A 25988-nucleotide genomic window follows, 5' to 3' on the forward strand; every position below is an offset into this window, starting at 1 on the left:
GTTTTATTTGTTCCTTGTCTTTTGTTCTTTTTTTTCTTTCATTCTTTGTCATTCTTGTTTTATTTTTCTGTTAGATTTTCTTTCATTTCTTTCTTTCATTTGTTATTTTTATTTATTTGCCATTTTAGTTTTTGTTTACAATCTGTATATTTTTTTTTTTTTTACTTTTGCAAAAAAAAAATTCTCTCTTGTTGATTTTATCATTAGTTTGTTTTTATGACAGCCCATTCTTTCTTTTCATCTTTTGTTCATTATTTGTTTATTTTTCCTATCTTTTGTCCTTTCAGTTGTCCTTTAATTTGCTTTCTTTTGGTTTTGGTTTCATTTCTTTCTGTATTTAGTTTTTTTTTGTTTATTTATTTAATTCTCCCCCCCCCCCCCCCCTTTATTCTTTTGTTTGTTGTTTTGAGCTTTTGTGTTTTTTTTTGGTTTGTTTGTTTTTTGGCCTTTTTTGTTCATTTTTTCTGTTGTCCTTTCAGTTGCATTCTTGCTTGCTGCTTTGTTCTTTTATTTTGTTTACATTTCATGAAATTTACATTCTTACCAGACACTTTACCAAAGCACCTTACAATACCGTACACAAATCTTGTTTGAGCAAATACAAGAAGAAGCATCTGAAAGTACACAACACTTGCTAAACTAAGCCTTAGTTACCAGGAAGCTCTTAACAACTATCCAAACATCAAGTCCTTTCTGTCTCCTTCCCCCCTCAGGCCATAATCTCTCAGCAGGACAGCCACATTGAGCTCCAGCGGGCTTCTCTCCTCACCGCCGAGCGGGAACGTCCCGGCAGCCGGAACCGTGGCACAGACGTGCTCCTGGAGCAGGAAAAGCAGCGCAACTTGGAGAAGCACCGCGAGGAGCTCGCCAACTTCCAGAGGCTGCAGAGCCAGCATCGGCAGGAGCAGGCGCGCTGGGAACGGGAGCGGGAGAAGCAGCGGCGGCAGGCGGAGGCGGCTGAGCAGCGGCTGAAGGAGCGGGAGGAGGAGTGTCGGCGACTGGAGCTGCGTTTGGCCGAGGAGAGGCAGGAACTCGAGAGGCAAAGGCAGACGTACCAGCAAGACCTGGAGAGGCTGAGAGAGTCCACACGTGCTGTTGAGAAAGAGAGAGAGCGGTTAGAGCAACAGAGGAAGTTGAAGAAGCACAACACTGTGCCAAATACGGCAGCACTGTATGCACAGGAAGTTGGACAGGTGAGATGCCATATGATTCTAGACCGGTTTCCTTTTTTTTTACCTCGTCAGTATAATGTAACACTTACTATCTGTCTCCACATGAGTCGTGGTTCCCTTAGATGGCAGTACATGCTGAAACTACTAAACTATCTTATGTTCATTCAGACAAGTTAATAATAGGTCCAAATAGGGTTTTCATTTTCATTGCTCTCCAAAAAAGGTCACTTAAATCATAAAGCTTTTTTTTTTTTTTTTTTTTTTTAATCATAGTAAAAAATTTGGACCGTTTTGATTTTGAATTCTTAGTCTGGGGTTTATAATTTACAGGCTTAATATTTACAGTAATATATACAGTAATATTATGAAAAAAATAATTTAAAACAACTTATTTTTTTAAAATATATTTTAAATGTATAAAAATATATTTTATATTTTTGAATTTTTAGCATCATTACTCCAGTCTTCAGTGTCACATGATCCTTCAGAAATCATTTTAATATGCTGATTTACTGCTTAAGAAATGTTGCTATCAGTGTTTTAATACTGATAGCAACGTTTCTTGAGCAGTAAATCAGCATATTAAAATGATTTCTGAAGGACATTGCTTAATACGCTTAATATTTTTGTGGAAACCGTAATTTCTTTTCAGGGCTCTTTGATTAATAGAAAGTTAAAAAAAAAAAAGTTTACTTTCACTTTTGATCAATTAATGTGTCCTTGCTGAATAAAAAAAACTTTTACAACCTTTTAACAATATTCAATATATATCTTGATTTATGGTTTTACTCTGTAATGTCTTGTTTTTTTATAATCAGAAATTATATGTAATATCAATTCTAAAATAGAATATAAATTATGTATCAATATAAGAATGTGGTAATAAGTATTAATATTTATTTGCATTAATGTTTTTAATAGTACCGTCTGAATCAATTAATTGAAATGGACAGTTTGAACTGAATTTCAGAAATGAATTGAACTTTGCAACAATGAAGTTAGAAGTCGAACTCAACTCTGTCATGAATATTTGATACATCGCCCAGCTATTCAAGGAAATGGGAGCTGGCATACATGAAATTAGCATGATGTCACCTCTGTGCTCCTTTTTAGTGTCAAGTCACCTTTATATATATATATATAGTGCTTTTAACAATACAGATTGTGTCAAAGCAACTGAACAGCATAAATTAGGAAAATAGTGTCAATAATGCAAAATGACAATAGTAAACACAAATTTTTCAGTTAAAGACAGTTCATCATTGAATTCAGTGATGTCAACATCCAGCTCAGTTTAAATAATATCTTTGCAATCAAGTCAACGATATCGCTGGAAATGAAGTGTCCCCAACTAAGCAAGCCAGAGGCGACAGCGGCAAGGAACCAAAACTCCATCGGTGACAGAATGGAGAAAAAAACCTTGGGAGAAACCAGGCTCAGTCGGGGGGCCAGTTCTCCTCTGACCAGACGAACCAGCAGTACGGAAAAATCAATATAAGACGTAATAAAACAGACGATGAATAATATTAACAGCAATTATTATATGATGCAATCAAACTTATAGCAAAATGTGGTAGTTCTGTAAGTTGTTTCAGGGTTGGCATCATCTGAGGTCCTCTGAGGGGTTGCATCATCTCTTCTCAGGTGTTCTGGATCCAGACTGAAGCTTGTGTAAATCCTAGTTATCCCATGGCAAAAAAACTGAGAAACAAATACAAACATAGTTAGCGTAGCTGCTGTTCCAACCAAGCAAAAATGATTTGTTTAACATGTCATTAAAATTTCTAGGTGTAGGTGTGCCAGCTGAGAGCATCTGCCTTTCCCACACTCTCTTTTCAGCTCAGCTGTGCCAGTACAATCGAAGGGAACAATGTGGCACTGTGAGGTTACATAGCAGAGGCTTTGCTAATCTACCTGCTACCCTGCCCTACCTGTTTGCTGATGAGCCTGCTAAATTACCCAGCTAGCTCTCTGGGGGAAAAAGCACGGACAAGTGTTGTTTGAGCAGTCTTAACTGGCTCACAAAAAAAGCCAGTCTCTGTGTCCAACAGCATTTAACAAAAGCCACATATTGTGTGATTTCTAGCTCTCAGCAGTACTGAAACCATCCCAGAGATCACAACTAATGATGTAAATTTTCGATAATTTCCATGATCGATCGTAGTTTAAATTAACGATCGATTAATCGTTAACCTTAATGCTGCAAAATGCGTCTATTGCAGCGGCACGCAGTCAAAGGCATGACTGAGAGTGAGAGAGAGGCTTTTGCACATCCTCTCTCATTCTCTCTCTCTCTCACACACACACACACAAACCCGCTTTCTCACCCGAATTAAAGGAGTTTTAGTCTGAATAACATGCTAGTGGCCGGATTGTAAAATGAGTAAGTGTGATTAATATGATTATTTGATAAAATGAAGAGCGCTCGTTTGAGATCATTTCACTTTGTTGACTGTTTCATATCCCATCAAGGAGACCGCTGAACACGCCTCTTTAAATGGTTTAGTGGTGCTCGTCGTTGTATTTAAAAAAACCATTGCAATTTTTTCTACTGACATTATGGCATTTAAAATAATATTATCCCAAATGTAACTGTGGCGCGTGTGGCTGTGCTGCGCAGTCAGTGAACCACTTCCATCGGCGCTGCTGCAGCAAAACACACTGTTGCTCACATCAAACATTATTATGTGAGTATTATGACCAGTACTTAATTTGATCCTGCTGGATCCTGTTCCGGAAAATGTCAGATTTTGAATTGTTGCGTTCCAGTAGGCCTATTTGGTTTTTAAAAATCCGGCATTTACAGTGCATTAGATCGTGACAGTGCATGCTTGCATGCATACGAGACAGTGCGAGCGCAGGTTTGGCTAGATGTATTTGGAGGTTATTGCTCACTTTTCATTCGGCACAAATCCAAATGTTTCCATATTCGCAATGTATTTGAATGTTAAACTATTATTTATAATGTAAACTAGGCTTGTACTTTACACGCATTCGCCTATAGACGGAAAAGATCATCCTCTTCACATGAGCAGAAACGTCCTTAACAGCAGAGTGGACCGGTATACTATGGTCTATTTAAACTGACCAGTGTAGCCTTTTATATGTTTGGTTGACTTTTATTTTGATAATGAACAGACTGCGATGTAAATATGAATTGCTAGTGTAGTGATCTTGCAAGAACAAGGGGTGGGAATGAGAGGGTGATCGCGAGAGTTAAGAGAGCAATCATGTAGTCGAGAGTGTGTTAATAAAGTTGAGATATCAACTATACAGACTGGTTATTGAGACAAACAACACAACAGCTAGAATATGTGGTGTGTGTGTGTGTGTGCGTGCAAGGCGCCGGCGCGATCGAACAGCGAAAACATAACTTTTTGGAGTAAGATGTAATCCACAAAAGTGTTTACTTTTATTTTTGCACACTCACAATAAAAACAGAAGATTTGTGCTTTGTAAAATAAAGCAAACAAACAGAATGCGTGTTGTCATCCTGTCCTTTCCGTGAACTTGTTTATGGAACGCCACACTTCTGTTTTGAATCTGTTAGCTTAATTAAGTCAGATATATTTTGCTTTTTTTTTTAAATGTATTTATTTATTTTTATGAAAACAAAGTGTTATTTTTATTTTAGGCCTATTAATTACATAGGCTATAGGCTACATTTTCCTTAAAGCATCCCATGTTGTTTCAGGGCTTGAAAACCTTGTGCACTATAGTTAGGTCCATGCAGAACCTTGTGAACGTTGCTTATTGTGGCATCACGGTTTAGTGACACCATTGAATGCTCCGTGAAACCGTATTGTCCGTGTCGATCAGAGTGCCTGTTAATTGCTGTTTTGAATCCAGCAATAATTTATTTACCAATTATAAGCTCTGATTATGACAAGTGTGGTATAAAAGCTTTGTTTGTTAGAGGAATAATTGGTTAGCTGGAAAATGTTACATCGCGACCATGCTTTTGGATGTCGTTCAAGCCCATTTACGCGGCTTTGTTCTGGTTTGCCGGTTGGTCACGAATTTCCACAAATTCAATAATATTTAGGCATTGTTTCTTTTCCTAAATCCTCACCATCTAACCCTCTAATTTCGCAGGTTTATTTTATTGTCATTCACTTTTTATCACCGTTTTCGCATCTCTTACTGTGATAAACATGCGGCAAGATTTCATGGCAATGAATTAAGAATTTAAGGAACAAAATTAAACGTGGACAGTGGCCACAAATTAACAAGTTGTAGTAACGAATATCCTATCTGTCCTTTGTTCCGCAGCCCTGCAAAGCACACGATATGAAACAATTATCTGGGGAAATTAGATACAACATTTCTATTGCTTTCGATGTTGAAGAACTTTGTGTTGTTTCTATTTTAATGTACTTTTTAAAGTTTAAATCACATTAAAAGCTTAATTTGGACATTATGGATGAATGATGATGCATTTATATACCGTCACAGTCACTCACACGTGTTTTGCGCATGAGCCGCATGCAGCCCAAAATTAAATAGCTTAATCAACCATCGATAGCTTTAATCGATTGCATCTCTTATCGACAATTAATCGATCATCGATTAATCGTTGACATCCCTAATCACAACACACTAAAATCATGGTGAACAACCAGAAAATATAAATATGTACTTTGTATTTAGCATTTTTTGTTCGTTTGCACACAGTTTGTCTGGCTCCATCATCTGTTTTTCATCAAACTCTGATGTTTTCGTGCTTTCCTTCAATCACATTAAACTGATTTGAGCGCCATAGCCTGTCTGTCCGTTCACATGAACAAACTTGATGACTAACCCCTTTATTTTGACAGATTACTCAGAAAAGAACATCTAAGGAGCCGGACAAGGCGCCTTTTAGCTTCCGTTCAAACGTGCATGTGGAACTAACATAAATGGAGAACTTTCCTAATGGCCGTAATGCCGTGACGTTAGCGGTTTTAATAGGCAGTGACCAAACTAAATGCAATCTAGCCAGGATCAGTCAGCATCAGTGTCAGTCATTTTATAGTAGGAGGAATGTGCATTTAAAATGTATGGTTCAAAATCAAACAGCCACAGCCAGGTGTGTTTTCACTGCTGGGTTACATATGAACATGAATCGGCTCTTTAGTGGCAAAGCTTTTGATTTATTTCTACCATTTTTTTTTTTTTACCACATATTTGGGGGTTGTTTGACCTGGCCGAGACCTGTTCCTTTGTTACTGCTTTAGTCACTTCTGTTTGTTAAACCGTGGCTCATCTCTTAAGATAACGTTCCCCTCTCTCTCTCTCTCTCTCTCTCTCATATATATTCATATATGCTCAACTTTGACCTCTGGTTACAAAGAAGGCAACTTTTTATGGCCGCGTATACTTTGCTTTTGAAAGATTTATATATTCCACATTCCTGTTTCCAGGGAGTCTGTATTTGTGATGCTTCGTTGTGAGGTAAAAACACCCAAAACAACCCTTCAGAAACAGGTATTTAGCACCATGATTTAAGAGCCACGTTTCCAGCAGCGAGCCCTTCCAACTAGCCCGTGCACAGCAGAGTTTCTCCAAATGAAAAGTTGCTTGAAGTATCCAGGGAAGTCTTGAGTTGGGAAAACCGCAACGTATAATTACCTGCCAGCACCCTTTCATTAATACCAGCGCTGGAATTCGGCCAATCTTAATTGTTTATGTGATGTCAGTCAAGTCTTTGTGCCGAAAACCTTGCACACCCCTTGCATTTTTAACGCTCTGGAAACCTTATATTTACTGAAAGCACCTTAAGGACTGGAAACAATCGAGCATCTATGCTGGGATCCCAGCGTTTTGGAAAACTACTCATGCTACGCAAAGGCCATGCTGTGTGATGGTTCAAGATGATGTCGCCCCGGGCCAGTTGGAGAAGTTTAGCCTTTTCTAACCGCTAGATCAGTGTTTCCCAACCCTGTTCCTGGAGAGACACACCAGCACCACACATTTTGGATGTCTTCCTTATCTGACCCATCCATTTAAGTCTTTGAGTCTCTACTAATGAGCTGATGAGTTGATTTGGGAAGCGTTTGAAAATATGTAGAAGAAACAAGGTGGTGCAATTATGATTTGCAGAAGCATAGTGAACGGAGTGAGGCACTTGTTTCCATTACACCTGCTTTGAGGTTTGGAAGAGTTTGAAAATGTGTAGTGTTGAGGTGCCTCCAGGATCAGGGTTGGGAAACTGCTCTATATCAGTGTATATGTAAGCTCTATATCAGTGTTTTCCAGCCATGTTCCTGAAGCCCATTTTCTTTTATATTATTCCCTTTTACAAAGTCTTGAATTGGTTTTATTAATAGATTTTCATGCTTGATTGTTCTAAAAAACACATTATTTTTTACATATTTTACATTATTGCAGCAGTCTGTTTTGAACAACCTGTTTAGTTCTTGTTTCCGAAATATGAAATGTGCTCTGATTGGTTAGCTGGCCCGGTGTGTTGTGATTGGCGAACCGCTTGGTGCTTGCTGCGGAAATGACACACCCCTTACCGCAACTGCAAGTTTCATCTGCTCACCCTGCAAAGGTTTACAAACACGAGGATTGTGCAGAACCTTTGCAAGCACAAATAAAGGGGATTTGGAACCAGGTGGAAGAAACGGCGTCTCTTTTTTTCATGGCTACAGCACGCTACTAAAGCCGCTCTTATTCGTCTTCTCTAGTGCTGCTCAACCAGGCCTCGCCCCTTTTTTGCTTATTCTGTGGGTGGGGATTATTTAAATGAGTGATATTGTGACTTCACATTATCCAGAAGAAGCATGCTGTAATCCGAACGGGCCGTTTGTTGTAATTCCTGAAAGGTTTTCTATTAAAGAGAATATATCCTTTCAGAGTGGACTTTGAGCTTTGTAACCTTGCAGATTTTTTTTATGCTCAAACAGCAACATTACACACTAACTAAAGTTGAAAAAGTGAAACAGCATAATAGGACCGCTTTAAGGAGACATGCAAAATGCAGCGTTGGGTGGGTTTCAGAAATGTGGTTGAGAACCACTGCTCTAGATGATTGAGGATCCCAGAGGAACGCCTCCCAATGTTTGGATGTTCTCCTTAACATTTTTTGTGAAATGATGGAAATATGAGGGTGTAATTGTGACTTGCAGAAGCATAATGTACAGATTCAGGAGGGTGGCTCTAGTTTCAATTACGTCTTTGAGGCGTGGAGAAGATTGGCCATTTTCACACTTTTAAGTACTGTAGATGTGATGGACAGTTATATGATTATTCAATCTTTTCCGTGAAATAAGGGTGTTGGTAACTTCACGATTAATTATCTGAACTCCTTGCGTACATTTTCAAGGTTCGCTTCTAGGTGCATCCCAAAAATTACATAATCACCGTTGGGCCCTTGAGCAAGACTTGCTTGCACCAGGTGGACTATCCCTCCAAAGAGTGTACACTATGTCCTTTGGAGGAAAAGGATTGGAAGGGAGGCCACTCACGAACTGTTAGCCGCTGATATGCATTAATAATTTTTACCTCATGTTTAACGTAGTCCTTTCATGTGGTACTGTCTTCAGTGTGTGTTACATTTTATGCCTGTGTTGACAAAGTGTGTTTAAGAGCGCATCAAACGTCTTTGTTCTGCATGCAAAGTAGCATATGTTTTAAATTTAGCTTCGTCCTGTAAATCCAAAACTCTTCAACAGACTGTATTTCCTACACCGCGCATTAGCTTGGCATTTCCTGCGTGTCATGCTCAAATATGAAAGCTGATCTGAGTTGAAACACATTTAATTTAAATGCAGGCGGTACATCTCAACAAACCTTTTGGCCCAAAATATGTAATTTATGCTTGCTTTATTTAGTAGATGCATTCATCCAAAGTAATTTACAAGTAATGAATAACAGTTGAAGACAAGTGATTTATTGCAACAATATTGTCTGTTGTTTGAGGTTCTGCAGTTGGTACTATTTGTATGGTCATATGTTGCTAAAAAGAACATTATGTTGTGTATTTGGTGTAATGAAATGTTTATGCGGTTTAAGGTTAAAAAAAACATTATTTTCCACATACTGTACATTATTGTTTGTCCTTTACGACCCGCCTTTCTGAAACGCGTCGATTTTTACAAAGCTCATCGGTCTGAAAAGCGAGGTGTGCTCTGATTGGCCAGCTATCCAGTGCGTTGTGATTGGCCGAATACCTCAAGCGTGTGACGGAAATGTTACGCCCCTCACCATACTGTGATGCCCTGTGCGGCCGGAGCAATGAGACAAAAACATTAAAACCCATTTGTTGCATCCAGTGGGGACATAATTATGGATTATAATGACTTTACGCGTTGCATCGCGCCAAACTTTTATAAAGAATATCACTTTGGATTTGAGACTTTAGTCTTTGCAACTTTACAGATCTTCTTTATGCACCAAGAGCTTGTAACACTTCAAAAGAAAAAAAATTTGAAATCGCATCATATGACCCCTTTAAAGTGCCCTTATTATGCCATTTTTTTTAGATGTCTAATATTGTTTTGGGAGTCTCCTACAATAGGTTTACATGCGTGAAAGGTCAAATGATGCTTCCGTTTTCTTAAAATATGCATTTAATATCACCTAATTTTCCAGCAATTCTCAAACGATTCATTCGAAGCAGTTGTAACATTCAGTATCTAAACCCCTCCTTTCCATGAGCCTACTCTGCTCTGATTGGTCAGATGGACCGGATATGTTATTGTGTATATTCTTACATTCAAATTCAATTTCTTTGTATGTAAAAGCATTGCGTGAATTGTTGCATTTATTAAGTTTTTCATGAATCTGCTATTGTGTGTATTGTCACATTCAACTCAGTCATTCGCAAACCAGTTCGACTTAATTCTTCGTAAATATGTTCTTGTAAATTATTGCATTCAGTTGTTCGTAAATCCATTTTTGCATAAATTGTTGCATTTATTTGAGTTTTTCGTAAATCTACTGTGTATATTGTTGCGGTCAACTCAATTGTTCATAAATCCACTGTTGTGTTACTTGAGAATTTATACAAATTAGTCCTGGTAGTATTTCATTAATGATTGGATGGAGACATCATGATGTTTCCTTAATGTACACTTGTAATCTGCTGTGGTGATGCCTTCTTTCATCCTCACGATGAAGTAAGATGTTAATCAACCTCTGTGCGTGAAATTGCTTATCCATCTGTGGTGCTAACATTAGCATTTCGCTTTGTTTAAGCTTTCCAGTTCCTCCAGCTTCAACGGTGAGCTGCCGCTCGGTGGAGCATGGGATCAGACGCTTCCTCTAAAGTCACACCTGCGGGTCTCTCTCTCAGTGTCCCCCGCCGACTACCTGGAGCGTCCCGAAGTCCACTCGCGACGCGAGAGCTCCTGCAGCACCCTGCTGGCCAAGACGGAGGTTCCCATCCATCTCATCAGCACCACCAACCAGCTACACAAGCAGGGCAGCGTCCAGCAGCAGATACCAACCAAACTCGCCGCCCTCAGCAAGGGCAAGGAGAAGAGCGGGAAGGGCAAGAGTTCGCACCGCACCGACAGTTCTGGTTAGTACTGCTCCGTTTGCGGCCACCAAATTCCATTCTTTGGGAGCGAATTTGCAGATTCCTAAATCCATCTTCGCTCTTTCCTAGCTTCTGGTGACATGAAGCAGATGCTGCCCATCAAGCTGTCATCAAGGGATTCGGACGGAGGTCACAAAGCACGCCGGCCCATCAGCCCCCACCAACCTCAACATTCAGGTAAGACAAACAACCACACCTGACATTCCCGGCCGAGCCTGAACGAGCAGTATCCCGCTGTGTAAACAGTCATAAGGCCCAGCTGACAGGCATGTTGTTTGGTTTGCTCGCCTTGCAGATTCCCTCAACCCTCCAGATGCTCATACGGATGCCCAGTCTAGCCTCGCGCCCGCTGTTCTCAAAACCCATAACCAGACCTCCCAGACCGCCCTCCCGTACACTGGTAGCGGCCAAGCTGCCAAGGAGGACGTTATCTATTTCTGAGGCATCTGATGGGTGCAAAGACATTGCGTTGGCGTTTTGGACAATATTTTACTAAAGGAACATATTTTAATCTTCCTAGTCTTAGAAACTAACACGTTTTATTGAAGCCTGTAAATTACAACAAAGAAAAAAATGTGTTTTAGTTTGTATGAAAAAAATAAAAAAAGGCTCACTGTTTGTCCAGAAAACCCAAAGACTTTGACGGACAGCTTCACGTGAAGGACCGTTCTGTAGCATGCGCTCCAAATGGACCATATGAAGGGCAAATGGATGTTGCTTATTGTTGTGGTGAGCAATTTTGCACAGCGTCAACGTCCCATTTAATTTCAAACACAGTATTTGGGATGACTGTTTTCTGTTGGATTTGTTCGGTTTCATTTGCGGTCACTCTGGAACATTATTGCTTATGGAAAATGACATATGTTGACATTTTGAAGTTTTAGTCAGTTTGTTCTCACTGGTTTATTCAGTCATTTTTGACTGTACACTGTATAAACTTGGCTGGATTTCAACTTTCAACCTAAAAGATTATTTGATTTCAGAAAAGCCAACTCCATTTAAGTGGTCATTTCATTCAAGTGGTGCATCTTTTTAGAGATTTCCTCCAGATGTTCACAAAAAAAGCAGTGGATGTGAAGAGAATTCAAGATTTTTTCTGTTTTTAATTTATATGTTAATAGATCTTTCAAATGGAGAGAACAGTTATCTCGGTATTTTGAGATTACTCAAATAAAAATCAAATGAAGGATACAAATGTTTTAGACAGTAAATGTTTTCTCCTTTCCAAATGATCAAAAAGTCAATTTAGGACTTGACTGAAATACACCTGAAACGCATGACAGCTCTCAATGGCCAGGTCATTAATTACCCTGAAAAATCAAAAGGAAAAAAATCAATACCGTAATGCAGAACCAATGTCATTACCGTGATGCAAAGAAAATTGTTTAAATTGTTTTGAAATTATTTAAATAAAACAAAATTATAAGTATACATCATAGTAGTGTTTTTGCTTTAGTGTTTTTAATGTATTAAACATTTTTTACTGAACAAATAGATTCTTGTTACTGTATTACAGATTTTTTTGCATTACGGTATTGAGGACTTTTGGGGGAAAAATGTTTAATTGAATTAAATCATACCAAAATAGGTTTTGCGTTTTTGCATTTCCTCCCTTTATGACCCACATTAATTTCATTCCACATCTAATTGAAGTCTCTAAAGTTGTCAAGCATTTTTTCTGTTCTGAAGCTGACCACACAAACAGCATGTGTGATGTAATACTCTGGATTTCAGAGTAATGCCACCAGACTTGGATTTAAACCATTCCGTTTCTATATCGAGCCCATGAGCTGTGAGTATGAAGCCATTGACTGATCGCTGTCGTTCGTTTCCTGCGACCATATGACTTGTATGTATATGTTGTACATAGAGTTTCCTTCTAACATAGACGAGATGTAGATATTATGCCAGGATGTCATGTGACCACTGAAATTACAGATGATCAATTTGGGTATAGTTTTCTTCATTTCGTTTTGTAGGCACTTTTTTTTTTTTCTTGAAAAAACGAATCTGTCTTGAGTTATTATTTTAGTAAAAAAAAAAATAAAAAGCATTGCTTTTGGATAACATTTCACCTGTTCCACTTGACAGAAGTAGTATTTTTGGCATTTATAAAAACAGCTTGATATGATATTCATCCAATATTTTGTGTTTCTAGGTCGAATGCTTTCCCAGTGAAGGGATATTTTCACGTTGTAGCAGATCGGTTTTGACTGTCAGTGATGCATAAATAAATGCCACGTGATGTTGATGTAATAATGAAGTTAGTGACTAAATGCTGTTTGTCTCACTCCTTTAGCTGCAGCGCACTTTACCCCAGAAAGAATTGTTTTCTTGTATTTGTTCAACTGTGAGCTTAAAAAAACATGTTGCTTTAAATTGTCACTTGATCAGGCCGGCATTCATTGTGACTGTAGCTTGTTGGCGTCTGTGATTGTATGACATATTTTATACATATGTTATTCCTTTGCGAAGAGGATGTCTTGTCAGATATTGTCAAATAATTTCTTTAAAAAAAAAATTCTGTTTCCAGTTACACTAGCCACTTTTCAATACCAGCAAACTTTAAGGGGACCTCAAGTGTTAATATTTCTGATGTTCTGTGTCTTACATTTTTAGCACGCAAGGCCAGTGTGAATTTTTTTTTTTTTTCTACCACAGCATTGTACTCGCTCTACCGATCAAAAATAGAAATACTTGTGAACACTTAAAACTGCTGCCTTTAGAGACATTTTTAGTAATAAAATAAGTGGGAAAAAAATCTGATTCGGAGTCTGTTTTTTTTTGTTTCCGCTATGGAATAAAAAATAAAAAAGGTAATTGCAACTTATTTTTATATATACATATATATATATATATATATATAAAATGACTTCTCAGAATGTATATCTCGCAATTGCGATTTAGCATCTCAATTCTGATATTTGTTTTGTTTTTTCTATCATGTGGGGGAAAAAATCTGATTTTGACTCTTTACTCTTATTCAAACCTCATTGTGTCAATGTATGAAAAAAAAACTTTTGAAGAGCACACTTCGTAGAATACTGTATCCCACGATGCAATGCGCCCAACCTGACCTTCCATTTGCTCTGCGACGAATGAAGAGTAAGTAATCAAGTGCAATGTCTAATGTCTTTTTTGACTCATCATTTGCAAAAACGTACAATATTTTTACGCTAAATTTAATTTTAAAAGCAATCTAACAGTTTCATGTGCAAAATAATTTGGAGGCCACTCGATTAAACATGTTAAGGTCATGTGACAAATATGTGGAAAACTGCTGTTGGATATGTTTATTAATGCAAAATGTACAATCTTACCATATTTTCAAGAATACAAGTTACTTTTTTATCATCTGAAATGAGCTGCAACTAACTAGTATAATGGAATTAACATCCACGAAACATGCATTTGGCCCAAGTTTATTTGTAGTTTCAGTTTAGATTTAGATTCATTTATGATTGACGCTTGTAATATTTTTTTGTTTATAATGACTTTTACAATTTACGTTTATTCCATACTTATTTTTTGGTTCCTGGTCTGTTTGAATAGTCAAATTTAAAGGATTTGTTGTGGAGTGCGGGGGACTAAATCACATTTATAGTGTTTATAACGTTTTAACGTTTCATTTTATTTACCGGTATTTGGCATTATTTTTATATTACAATTAGGGATGCACCGATATGAAAATTTTGTCCGATACCGATAACCGATTCTTCTTTATTTTTGAAAGCCGATAACCGATATGTTGGCCGATAAATCTATATCCAAATTGTTATATACTTTTTGAGAGCCTGATTACAAAAACATTATTGTAATAAAATGTGACTTACAAACTGATGTGACTTGTTTTTATTCTCTTCTCTCCCTCTCTCTCAACAATGCAATTTTGACCAGTGCAACTTCCAGAAAAAGCGGTAAGTATATCTTTTTTTTTTTTTTAATAATAATACTTCTTATTTTGCAATGCAGATGTAAGCTTTTTCTTCAAATACAGTAAACTGTGAAACTATTTGCGCTACAGACCAGTGTGTTTATAATTGAGACAATTTATTAATGTACTATTTTGCAATATCAAGTAGTATAAGGAGCAATTTTGTACCGCTATTAATGGCTAGAAGCGGATGACACCGGAAGTCTTGCACATACAAGGTATAAAATGGCCGCTCTTACCTTAAAAATAAGGCGGATACAGTAGTATATACTGCGTAGTACGCAACTATTCCGTTCCGAACACAGCCTATACCTTACGATTGAAGTTGACCACAGAGGAAACTGAAAAGCATGTGAAACATTGTAGTGATGATCAGTGCTTATGTTATTCCAGGTCCTCTCCGGGACGGTCTCTTCAGACAATATGATTTTATTTCCGTCTCTCTTTGCTCGTGTCGTCTGTTGATTCTGGCCTGTTTCTCACAGGAAAAGAGACAGAGCCCAACTTAACAGGACCCTGGTGTCTGTCTCTCAGGCCATGCTAATTGTAGTGCTGTGGCGGAACACGGCTATTTTCAGGTGTTGTGGTTTTCCTTCTATCCAATCCGGATCTGACAGCCGCGTGTCCAGTAATTCTTTACCAGATGATGTCTCTTGCTTTTGTCTTTGGTAATGGTTTTCTGTCTTCCGTCTGTGTCTTGTGCTTGGCTAATTTTAGACGCTGTGCTACGAGACGACCTCTGTCTGGTTCACAAGTGTCTGTAGTCACGTCACGTTGTTAATTGTAGTTATTTTGTGCAAAGACCTCTCTCTGCAAACTAAAACAAACCTCATGCTGCTGGCTAGACGTTTTAGCTGCAAAAGTAGCCAGAATTTCATTTTAGAATACCATTATGCAACAAAACTTTGAATATGTATCTTTATTTGTCGTTTGAACAACCGGTAATAAGGTCTCACAAACTTTTTGTCTTTTTCTTGTCTCGCAAACTTACCACATGGCAGTTGTTGTATGCAGTTCCCACCTCTTTTTGAATCAAATTTAACCAAAAAACAACTCTAGTATTCAGTGAGGGAATCTGATTCAAACTGCTAACTCACAAACAAAGCTTGAGGCTGTTTAGTGAATCTTTTTGATTGACTCCTCAAAAAGAACTGATTAATAAGAGTCTTATGTTCCCTAATTTGACATCTTGCTCGCACAGTATTTGCTGTAGCATGCAGGAAACGCTCGTGCGAGATGATATCGGATGCAAGTATGGAAGCCCAATTCTGCCACAGAATACAAAAATTAGAAAGGTCAATCTTTTTCTTGCAATTCTGAGAATAAAACTAGATATAAACTTGCAATTCTGACTTTCTCATAAATCTGAGTTTATTTCTCGCAATTCAGTTTTTTATATATTTTTTTTCTCTCCGAATTTTGAGTTCACATCTCATGATTCTGTATTTTGGTTTCCGCCATGGAATAAAAGAAAAAAAAAAAGTAATTGCACCTATATATATATATATATATATATAACTTTCCGTACCCACTGTGTATGTATGTATATATATGTATACACACACACACTGTATTGCAAAAAAAGTCAAAATTGTGAGATTAAAAAGTTGCAATTACCATTTTATTTTATTTTATTCCGTGGCAGAAACAGGCTTCCATACTAAAGCACGTATGGCTGTACACAAATATTTCTGGCTGCATATATAAATTAAGTTATTGTTGCAGTTTTTTATTTATTTGAATAATTTGCAAGCGGTTTAGTCAGCTAATATGGAGCTCTGCTTTTGACTAGAATTCTAGCAGCGTTTATTTTCCCTTTAATAACGTAAGAACTTCCTGCAATCTGCCTGCATTATTCTCAGTGTTGACAGTGTCTAAAATATCCCTCTCTCTGTTACATAACAGCTCTGCAAAGTCTGCACCGGCAATAATGTTCCATGCTGGCCATATAACTGTCCTGACCCATAAAAATAAATGTGTTTTTTTTTTTCTGTGTCCATGGAAACAACTTTAATTACTTTCTTTATTGCTTTTCGGTAATACTTTGTAGTGTTTAAAGAACACCTGTTGTAAAGTGACCGATATGAATGTAGAATGGTGATGAATGAAGTTATTGTTCTTTGTTTATCATCATGAAAAGCGAAATATGGCTGAGAAGATAAGGTTACTGCTGGCTGATAGTATGTTATTCATAAGTTTGTAGAGGTGTAATCCAATAAAGTGGCCTGGGAAGAATCTGCTGTTATAGTAAAATCTTTGTGTGTGTGTGGATGGCAATCTGTGATTTTAAAAAATGCTCGTCTTCTGTAGTTCTTGTGGCAAATAGCTGTTGAAAAAATAAGTCCAAGATTCTTGCAAAGCTGAATGATCTATAAATGTCAATGGTCTGTGTGACTGAATGCTGCTGGCTGTTTATTTGTCTTCCAACCTGTTTGGTTTCATGGGAGGATTTTTACTGCTGCTTAGTTTGATAATTGGTCAATCTTGTCAGTTATTAGTTTTGATTAATCGGGTAAAGGTGCACAATGTTATTTCCAGTATTTTATTGAAGTATATATTATTCCACAGTTTGTCAAGGCAATTAAAATAGTAAATGTGCTCTATTTATTGAGCCTTGTTCATGAAGTATAACATTTGTGTGTAAAAGTTTGTAAACTGTTGATAAAACAACTGTTGCGTAAATTGGTGCTATTGTGTATAATTTACATATTTCGTAAAAACATTCTTCCATAAATTGTCGGCATAAGAAAAAAAGCATTTGGGGAATCGGTTCATAACATAGATGAGCAATTAATTTCTTTGTAAATTGTTCGTAAAAACCGATCATTACCAACAATTTACGTAAGAGTTTTCACAATTTGCAAAGAAATTTGTTGATTTTGTTTTTCATGTATGAGGCATATGTGCTTAAAATACTAAAAATATAAATGTTACAATATAGGAGCACAGACCTGAAGGAAAGATAACAATATTAATTCATTTTCTTTAGCGGTTTGAAAATGGTTGCTGCAGCAACTATTTTCAAACCAAAACTGAAAGCAGCTTGTGCTTTCAAAAAAAAAATTATAATATATGAGATGGGAGGGAAAAAATATTTTGATGCTTTTGTATTTTTTGCGTTCACTCACAAAAGTGTTGCATTCCCCTGAAAAACATTGTTGTCGCTCACAAAACATTTACATTTTTTCGCAAAACTGTTGCGTTCCCTTAAAGGGATACTCCACCCCAAAATGAAAATTTTGTCATTTAATCACTTCAACCCCCATGTCGTTCCAAACCCGTAAAAGCTTTGTTCGTCTTCGGAACACAATTTAAGATATTTTGGATGAAAACCGGGAGGCTTGTGACTGTCCTATTGACTGCCAAGTAAATTACACTGTCAAGGTCCAGAAAAGTATGAAAGACATCGTCAGAATAGTCCATCTGCCATCAGTGGTTCAACCGAACGCAAGCAGCGTATGCTCTTCTGTGTCAGCCACGCTGCACGGATGTGCTATTTTCGTTCAAATCAAAGCGTAAATACACGTAGAAAACGTATCCTTGTATCGCGGCTGACACAGAATAGCGTACGCTGCTTGCGTTCAGCGGATATTCTCCAAAATGACACTACAGTGATGCGGAGAGACACAGAGGAGACAAATTGTTGAATAAAGTTGTTATTTTTGTTTTCTTCGCATACAAAAAGTATTCCCGTCGCTTCATAACATTACGGTTGAACCACTGATGGCAGATGGACTATTCTGACGATGTCTTTCATACTTTTCTGGACCTTGACATTGTATTTTTCTTGGCAGTCAATCGGACCGTCACAAGCCTCCCGGTTTTCATCCAAAATATCTTAAATTGTGTTCCGAAGACGAACGAAGATTTTACGGGTTTGGAACGACATGGGGTAAGTGATTAATGACCATTTTCATTTTGGGGTGGAGTATACCTTTAAGACGCGTTGCGTTCCCCCACAAAACATGTGCGTTGCCCTAAGAAACTTTGCATTCACTTGCAGAACATGCATTCTTTTTGTAAAACTGTTCCGTGTTCCCCCTGAAAAAACTTCTTGGCATTCTCACTCAAAAGTACTGCGTTTCTCCAAGAAACTTTGTGTTCGCTTGTAAAACATTTGCATTCTTTCGGAAAACTATTGCGTTCCCCTAACAAACTTGGCACTTGTTCGCAAAATCAATGAAGTATAGTTTTGTCCTTCCGCTAATATTATTTCCATCACAAACTTTTTGTAAGTCAACACAATGTTTCTTTGGGGAACGCGAAAGGTTTACGAAATAACCGTGTCCCTTTATGAGGACATTTCCTATAGGCCACAGCTCCAACCTTAAATTTATTTATTTTTCTGTAAAAATATTTAATTCTGACAATTTATTCTAATTTTTTCTTTTAAAAAGTTGCTTCTATTTCAAAAATTGGGTTTAAGTTTGTTATAAAATCTTTGGCTCATCAAAAAATTTTTTTTATATGGTACAGGATATGATTGAGCTTCTAACAGAAACAAACCACATGACGTTAGATGTACATCATATGGTGCTACACACAAAAAGCCAAGGAACGTCCTTGCCCGCAGCTGCTTCATTAACCTTGCGAGTTGAAGAGGCTGACACCCCAACACCCTAGAGACTGGCGCAGACAGACGCCTCACTTCCTTTTGTTGTATTATTCATCCTGATGTCACTTTTCGAGTGCCTTTTCAGTTGAGCGGCCCGTAATTATCATCCAGGCCCATATCGGGATGGGCAGACTCTAGAAGAGGCCATCTGCCCCCACCCTGTCTGAATGACACAATGGTCCAATTACGGCTCTGTCCCATCCTAGAGATACGATTCAATCTCATTCCTTCTTGTTTTTTTCTTTCCTCCAGGAAATAGCACTGAATCCCACTCATCCCAAACAAACAAGGGGCATTATGGTGATGAGGAACTATTTCAAGCATCCAAACATGTGAAGCGTCCTTGGAATGCTTGTGAATAAGATCTGTGGCATGTCAAGCTGCTATCTTTGTCACCGTTTGAGCTAAGGGGTGAAGAATCCACTTCCCACATTGGGAAATCTTCGCAAACTATGGCAAATATCAACATTCTTCTGTTGAACAATCATCATCATGTTTTTTTCCCCTTTGTTCACCTACTACAAGTCGAAAAACATTTTGAATTTAGCAACTTTTCAGAACCTTTCTGTCTGTTGACTACTGTGAGTCGAGAAACATTTTCAATCCGATGCTACGCCTCAACCTGAGCCCATTGACTGCACAAGGCTGAGCATCAAAGCTTGCCGCCGCATAATAACATTCACTGTTAATCAGAGCACTGTTAGATCTGTCAGCGAAGCTTCTGTCCACGCCGCCCCTCCCAGCCACCCCCCTGCTGTTTGGTGTAATTACGCCATTGTGTAAACAGTGATTATCGTCCCCCCCCCCTTCCGCAAAACGCTGTTCCTCTCCGCTGGCCGTTTCTGGCGGAACACTCAGAAGTCTCTTGCCTCAATTCTAGAGACTCAGATTTCTGTGCACTATTGTTTTCACAAATAACTGGCTTGTTTTATGGCATCTAGACAAAGATGTTTTGGCAAGGCGGATGGAGGCTCCCATCTCTTTGTGTTTAATACAGAGTGATGTGCATTTTACTGAGGGAAGATTTATGTGTGCGCTCCAGGAGAACCTAAAACGTGTCAGTTATGCTTCCTGTCCCGAGTTCTCATCATCCATTAACATGGGCAAGAACACATTTAAGCATTTTTGAACATTCTGGGTTACTTGGGTCAGTGTTTATGGCCACAGAGATACAGATCAGATAAAGTTCTTCATTCTTTTACTGTTATACAACAAACTGTACATATACTTATCTCATTCCTATCTATCTGTCTGTCTAACTTCAGACTTCGTCAAGCCACTATCAAGGTTTGTATTGGAGAACAATACAAACAATACAGTTGGGGGTAGTTGTGGCCTAGAGAGCTGGGCTTGTAACCCGAAGGTTGTGGGTTCAAGTCTCAGTACCGGCAGGAATTGTTGGTAGGGGAGTGACCTTCCACCTTCAATACCCACTGAGGTGCCCTTGAGCAAGGCACTGAACCCCAGTTGCTCCCTGGGCACTGCAGCTAAAAATGTCTGGCCACTGCTCCGTAAATGCAGATCACAAATTCTGAGTATGGGTTACCATGTCACTTCTAAAGTTATGTAACACATTTTAATAAAGGGAATAATTTCATAAATCATCACACTGTTGCTTCACACACCTTGAGGTCTGTCTAAATGCTGTTTATGCCATAGTGTGGTGGCTCTCTCCAGTTACACCACAGGTCTTTGAGGAACCATTAAAACCATTAACGTTCCTGACGGATCACATCTCGACTAGACTAAAGGGAAGTACCTGTACCCACCTAGGCGTCAGCACTTTGAGCTGCCTGTGGTCAAAGATGGCCTGAATTGCATCTGTTTATGGCCACTTTTCACCTACATGTTGCTTTGACTTGTCTGTCAGAGTCGACAACAACACATTTCTTGCATTTCTTAAGGTATGGGAGTTGCTGTGTTGGTTGGGCAATAAACCTCAGCTTGAATAGAGCCTGAAGGGCCTAATTTTTTCTGAGCATAAGAAACAAGATGTGCTTTGCCGGAGGTTCCTGGAGTGTGTAATAACATTGATTTAGTTGTGATTAGAGATTCTGAGGAGGTGGACGGTTGGAAAGGACGCTTCTGGCCCAAACCTTTGAGGTAAGATCCCCATGGGGAGCAACCATTGGAAGCTGATTGTTAACTAATGCAGGATCTTTGTGTTCCTGGAGGCACCCCAGCTGAACACATCCGCCTGGCAGACACACGCCAGTATTGAGGTGAAGGGGGGCTTCAACCCCTGTTCCCCCCCCTTAGTGTCCGTTCCACCCAAATGCACCCTTTCGTCTCAGGGTTACGACCAGCGTTAACCAACTACACACACTGAAGCGGAGTACACCAACCGCCTCCTCTTTCTGTCCATGCTGTGGCGGTCCTTCCTTTCCAGACCGCACTGGCTAGTCCTTTTGTCTTCTGCCAAGATTCAAATGTCTATTTATGCGTATTAATTGCATCGCCGGCGGAATCTTTTTGAATTCGACGGTTTTTCGTTTTGCATGACAATGGAGCTTTTGAGGAGTCTCACAAAAACACGCTAGCGCCCGCACACATCCTGCCAGGACCCCTTTGATAGGAAGATGTCTCCGGATCCCTGTGCCTTTTTTGTGTTTCGCCGCATTCATTCAGATGCCGCTTCCCATCTGCGCTCACACCTGAAGCACTTAGCGGGTCGACATGCTCAGCTTGAATACACTTGTGCTTGTGATGAATGAAGTTCGTTTTTTGCTGCCTTTTTCCAGTGTTTCCAGTACACAAAAGCCAGCAATGCAATATATAAATATATATGCTTTGGATAACCTATTTTTGTCAAATAAAACGGACTGAAAAAGGTCTTTGCTGTTTATCCTCGGTTTTATCATATTTAGTCAATTTAAAAGTATTACAGTTACCTCAACCATTAAACTTCGCAAGGCTTTTTAAGCCAACTTCAAAATTAGTCAAACTTTTCTGTTCTAGTTTAAACCGTCATGCTATTTATCGCAAAGGTTTCAGTAGTTGCAAAATCATTTTTACAAAGACATCTGTCTGGAAAACCCAGTTTTCTTCCCCATGGGATTGTGTCCAGCTGCTTTTAGGGATTTCTCCCATCTGGCATCTCTGATCGGCTCTATTAGTGCACAGACCCGTGGCTTTTGACCTCCACATGCATAACTTATTGAAGAGTGTCTGGCGGGCATCAGGCCAGCAATTACTTTCTGTATCAATGTCTTTTTCAACCAGTCTCTTGGAGCTCGGCCATGGATTTGGTTTGGAAATGACTGAATTGCTTAAGATGTAATAGGAATGTTTGATTTCATCACTCAACGTTGATATCATAAAGGTATAGTTCACCCAAAAAAGAAAATTTGCTGAGAATATACTCACCCTCAGGCCATCCAAGATGTAGACGAGTTTGTTTCATCAACAAAAAAGAATTGGGAGATGTTTAGAATTTCATCACTTGCTCACCAGTGGATCCTCTGGAGTGAATGGGTGCCGTGAGAATAAGAGTCCAAACAGCTGATAAAAACACCATAATAATCCACACCACTCCAGTCCATCAATTAATGTCTTGTGAAGTGAAAAGCTGCATGTTTGTAAGAAAGAAAATTCCATCATTAAGAGGTTTTTCACTTTAAATGTTACTTTTGGCCAAAATACGAGTCCTCTATTCATAAAAGTTGTCTTGTCTGAATCAGGAGAGAAATATGCACAGATCAAGCACCGTTTAAAAAATATGTTGTGTGGATTATTGTGATGTTTTTATCAGCTGTTTGGACTCATTCTGATGGCACCCATTCACTGCAGAGGATCCATTAGTGAGCAAGTGATGGAATGCTACATTTCTCCAAATCTGTTCTGATCAAGAAACAAACTCATCTACATCTTGGATGGCCTGAGGGTGAGAGAACAAGGCGTTGTCATTTGATTAGTGGTCCTACGACCCTCAGAAGTGGGTTTTGCCTCTGGATGAAACTTACCAACATCTGGTCAGTTTCTCCAAAATTCATTTGAAAGAAATTGTGTTTTTGCAATAAATGCTCACTACAATAGTTTGACTGCATTTATGTCTCTTTGTTTCAACAGACAGATCTCTTCCCTACAATCTGGGCAAAGGATCGCAGTCTGGAGTCTCAGTGCCATTCGTTGGCATTTGCACTAAATACACCTGCCCGGGAATGTGTGGACCGAGGCTGGTGCCATGACATGTACACACACCTTTTCCAGAGTCATGTCAGAAGAAGACCATCTCTGAGCTAAAATAGCAACATGAAGGCGTAAAGTTTGCGCAGAGAAATTGAACTTTACACTCCAGTTTCTGGTGCAGCTCAAAATCGCTGTGGTTAAAATCGACTGGGTGTGACCGACAATTTCAGAATTCCAGCATATCTAGCAAGTTAAGAAAGGTGCGAGACATTCATCGTCATTCAGTGGATCCTAGTCATGCTAATCCGCTAATCCAATCCTCGCTCTACAAAACAAAAGAACAAGTGCTTAGCATTTTCACAGACATTTTATTTAAAAAGTCTTTAATACACCCTACTGTATGACTGACAGACGTTAGAAACAATATTTGGCGTTAAATGTCCAAAAAACTGAAAAAGAATCAGTGATATCAAAAATATATGCACAAATGAAGACATTTCACAACACTGAAACAAACATTTCACAATAACGCAACATTTAGCTGGTAACATGTCACTATCTGTGCTGCTTTCTTTGGCTTCAGGCAACACGTTCTAATAACGTTTAAGAAAAACACCCTTATGAGTGTAGATGAGCATTCAACAGTGAGAAGGACACAATGTGCAAAATCTACTTAAGAAAATACAATATACTTCACAAATGTACATACAATAATAGAACATAATCAAGGCTACATGTACGCCAACATTTAAGAAGTTTGTTAGGCTTTCGTACACTTTGAAAAGTTTATTGAAGGTTCGGCACAAAACCATTAAGAAGGAATCCACAGCTTTAGTAGTTTACCACCTTAAAAACTAAGCGAATGTCATTCACATTGTAAACTACACGTTATCCTACAGTTGAGTGACAAGTAATATTTTGTAGAAAGAAAATGAAGCCTATTTTAGGATAAATACCATTATAATATATATACAATTTGAATAATATATTCTTGATTTTTTTTTTTCTATTGTGGTAACCACTTTTTTTGCACTACAGTAATGAGAATGTGGGAGGAAAATCTGCTTTAATTGCCTTGGAAAAAATGCTATCTAAACCATCTAAAAATATTCTTCATTGTCTTTATGCAAAATATAATTTCTTATTTGTTTGTCTTTTTTTGCATTGTGAATTTTTCTTGACAACTAAGAACATTTTACTTCATTACCATGTTTTTTTATTTTATTTAAATACACAATTTATATTCTTGAATTTTTTTTCATTATGGTAATGACTTTTTTATATTACAGTAACGAGTATGTGGGGGACAAATGTGCTTTAATTGCCCTGAAAATAAATCCAAAATGCAAACAATCTAAAACCAGGCTTCATTTTCTTTATGCGAAATGTAATTTCTTCTTTCTTTCTTTTTTCGCATGGTGACATTATTTTGCTGATAATTAAGGGTATTTTCCTCATTGCCATAATTTGTCCAGGATTAAGTATTTATTTTTGTTTTTTAAAATTTAAAATCTGCATATGCGTATAACTTTACATAATAAGAAATACATTCCTGTTCTTTGCCATTATGGTAATGATTTTTTACATTACGGTAATGAGAATTTAGGGAGGAAATGTGCTTTAATGACCCTGAAAATAATGTCACGATGCAAACAATTTAAAACTAGGCTTCATTTTCTTTATGCAAAATATAATTTCTTATTTGTTCCTTATTTTTTTTCACATTTTGACATTATTTTCGTAACAATTAAGGGCGTTTTCCTCATTACCGTAATTTGTCTGGGATTTTTAAGTATTTATTTTTGGTAGTTTCAATTAAAATATGGATGCTTAAATACTTAATACTTAACCATTTTAAAAATTACATTCTTGTTCTTTTTTCAAGAAGGTAATGACATTTTTGCATTACGGTAATGAGAATCGGCTTTAATTGGCTTGAAAATAATATCACAATGCAACCCATTTAAAAACCGACTTAATTTCATAAAATTTTGGGGGTGAAATACCACCCAAACTCGTCTATTAGCCCAGCCTGGCTATTTGTCTAGTACTTTTATAACAAGAATACAGTGCTAATCAGAGAAGTGTTTTGAATATTCTTGTGAAAAAAAAACATTCTATATAAAAGCCTAACTAGTTATTCTACAATTTTGGGTTCATTTCATCTTTCAAAGGTCACCCAAGTCTACTAAGAACACAATGAGCCCAGTTTCATGCACTAAAGTGAGTAACCAGAGGCAAGAGTTAATTATTGCTTCATTTATGACTGCGCAGGATCCATGTGAGTGAGCGAGATGCTGAAGCGTGGAACCTAAAAATAACCTGTTTTAAAGAGTTATGTCTAGTAAGTTTATGTACACATGCGTTCACAATGCTTTCTGCATCTCTCCGTCAGGACTGTGGTGTGCTGGGACGGGCTCCGGTTGCCATAGTTACCCACCCGACTGACCTAAGGCTTGCTTTCCAGCACGAGGTCCATGTGAATGTGAAGGAGGAAAGCATCTCCCCTCCCCCGGCATTCCCAGGCCTCGTGGGGGGGGGGGGGGGGGGCTCTGTCACGAATCCGGTCCACGAACTTTCCTATTCATTGACTCTCGCACTACACACTGTTGC

At 38.2% G+C, this 25988-nt stretch overlaps 2 protein-coding genes across 2 annotated transcripts in view; one reads left to right on the forward strand and one right to left on the reverse strand.

Annotated features, from left to right (window-relative positions):
- arhgef18b (rho/rac guanine nucleotide exchange factor (GEF) 18b) overlaps window positions 1-13447 on the forward strand; it is a gene marked incomplete at its 5' end in the record, with an annotated part of 47375 nt that extends 33928 nt beyond the window's left edge. Inside the window, 4 exons of the mRNA XM_016282671.1 lie at window positions 714-1193; window positions 10356-10680; window positions 10768-10875; window positions 10994-13447. Of these exons, the coding sequence (XP_016138157.1) occupies window positions 714-1193; window positions 10356-10680; window positions 10768-10875; window positions 10994-11139 (1059 nt within the window). The remainder of the gene's footprint in view (window positions 1-713; window positions 1194-10355; window positions 10681-10767; window positions 10876-10993) is intronic.
- Window positions 13448-24881: 11434 nt separating this feature from the next.
- Window positions 24882-25988, reverse strand: part of enc3 (ectodermal-neural cortex 3) — a 10642-nt gene continuing 9535 nt past the window's right edge. Inside the window, exon 4 of the transcript XR_001610053.1 lies at window positions 24882-25915. The gene's annotated coding sequence lies outside the window, so the exon portion shown is untranslated. The remainder of the gene's footprint in view (window positions 25916-25988) is intronic.

This window comes from Sinocyclocheilus grahami, unplaced genomic scaffold, assembly GCF_001515645.1.
Source record: "Sinocyclocheilus grahami isolate Dianchi unplaced genomic scaffold, SAMN03320097.WGS_v1.1 scaffold163.1, whole genome shotgun sequence".
In the NCBI taxonomy this organism is placed as follows: domain Eukaryota; kingdom Metazoa; phylum Chordata; class Actinopteri; order Cypriniformes; family Cyprinidae; genus Sinocyclocheilus; species Sinocyclocheilus grahami.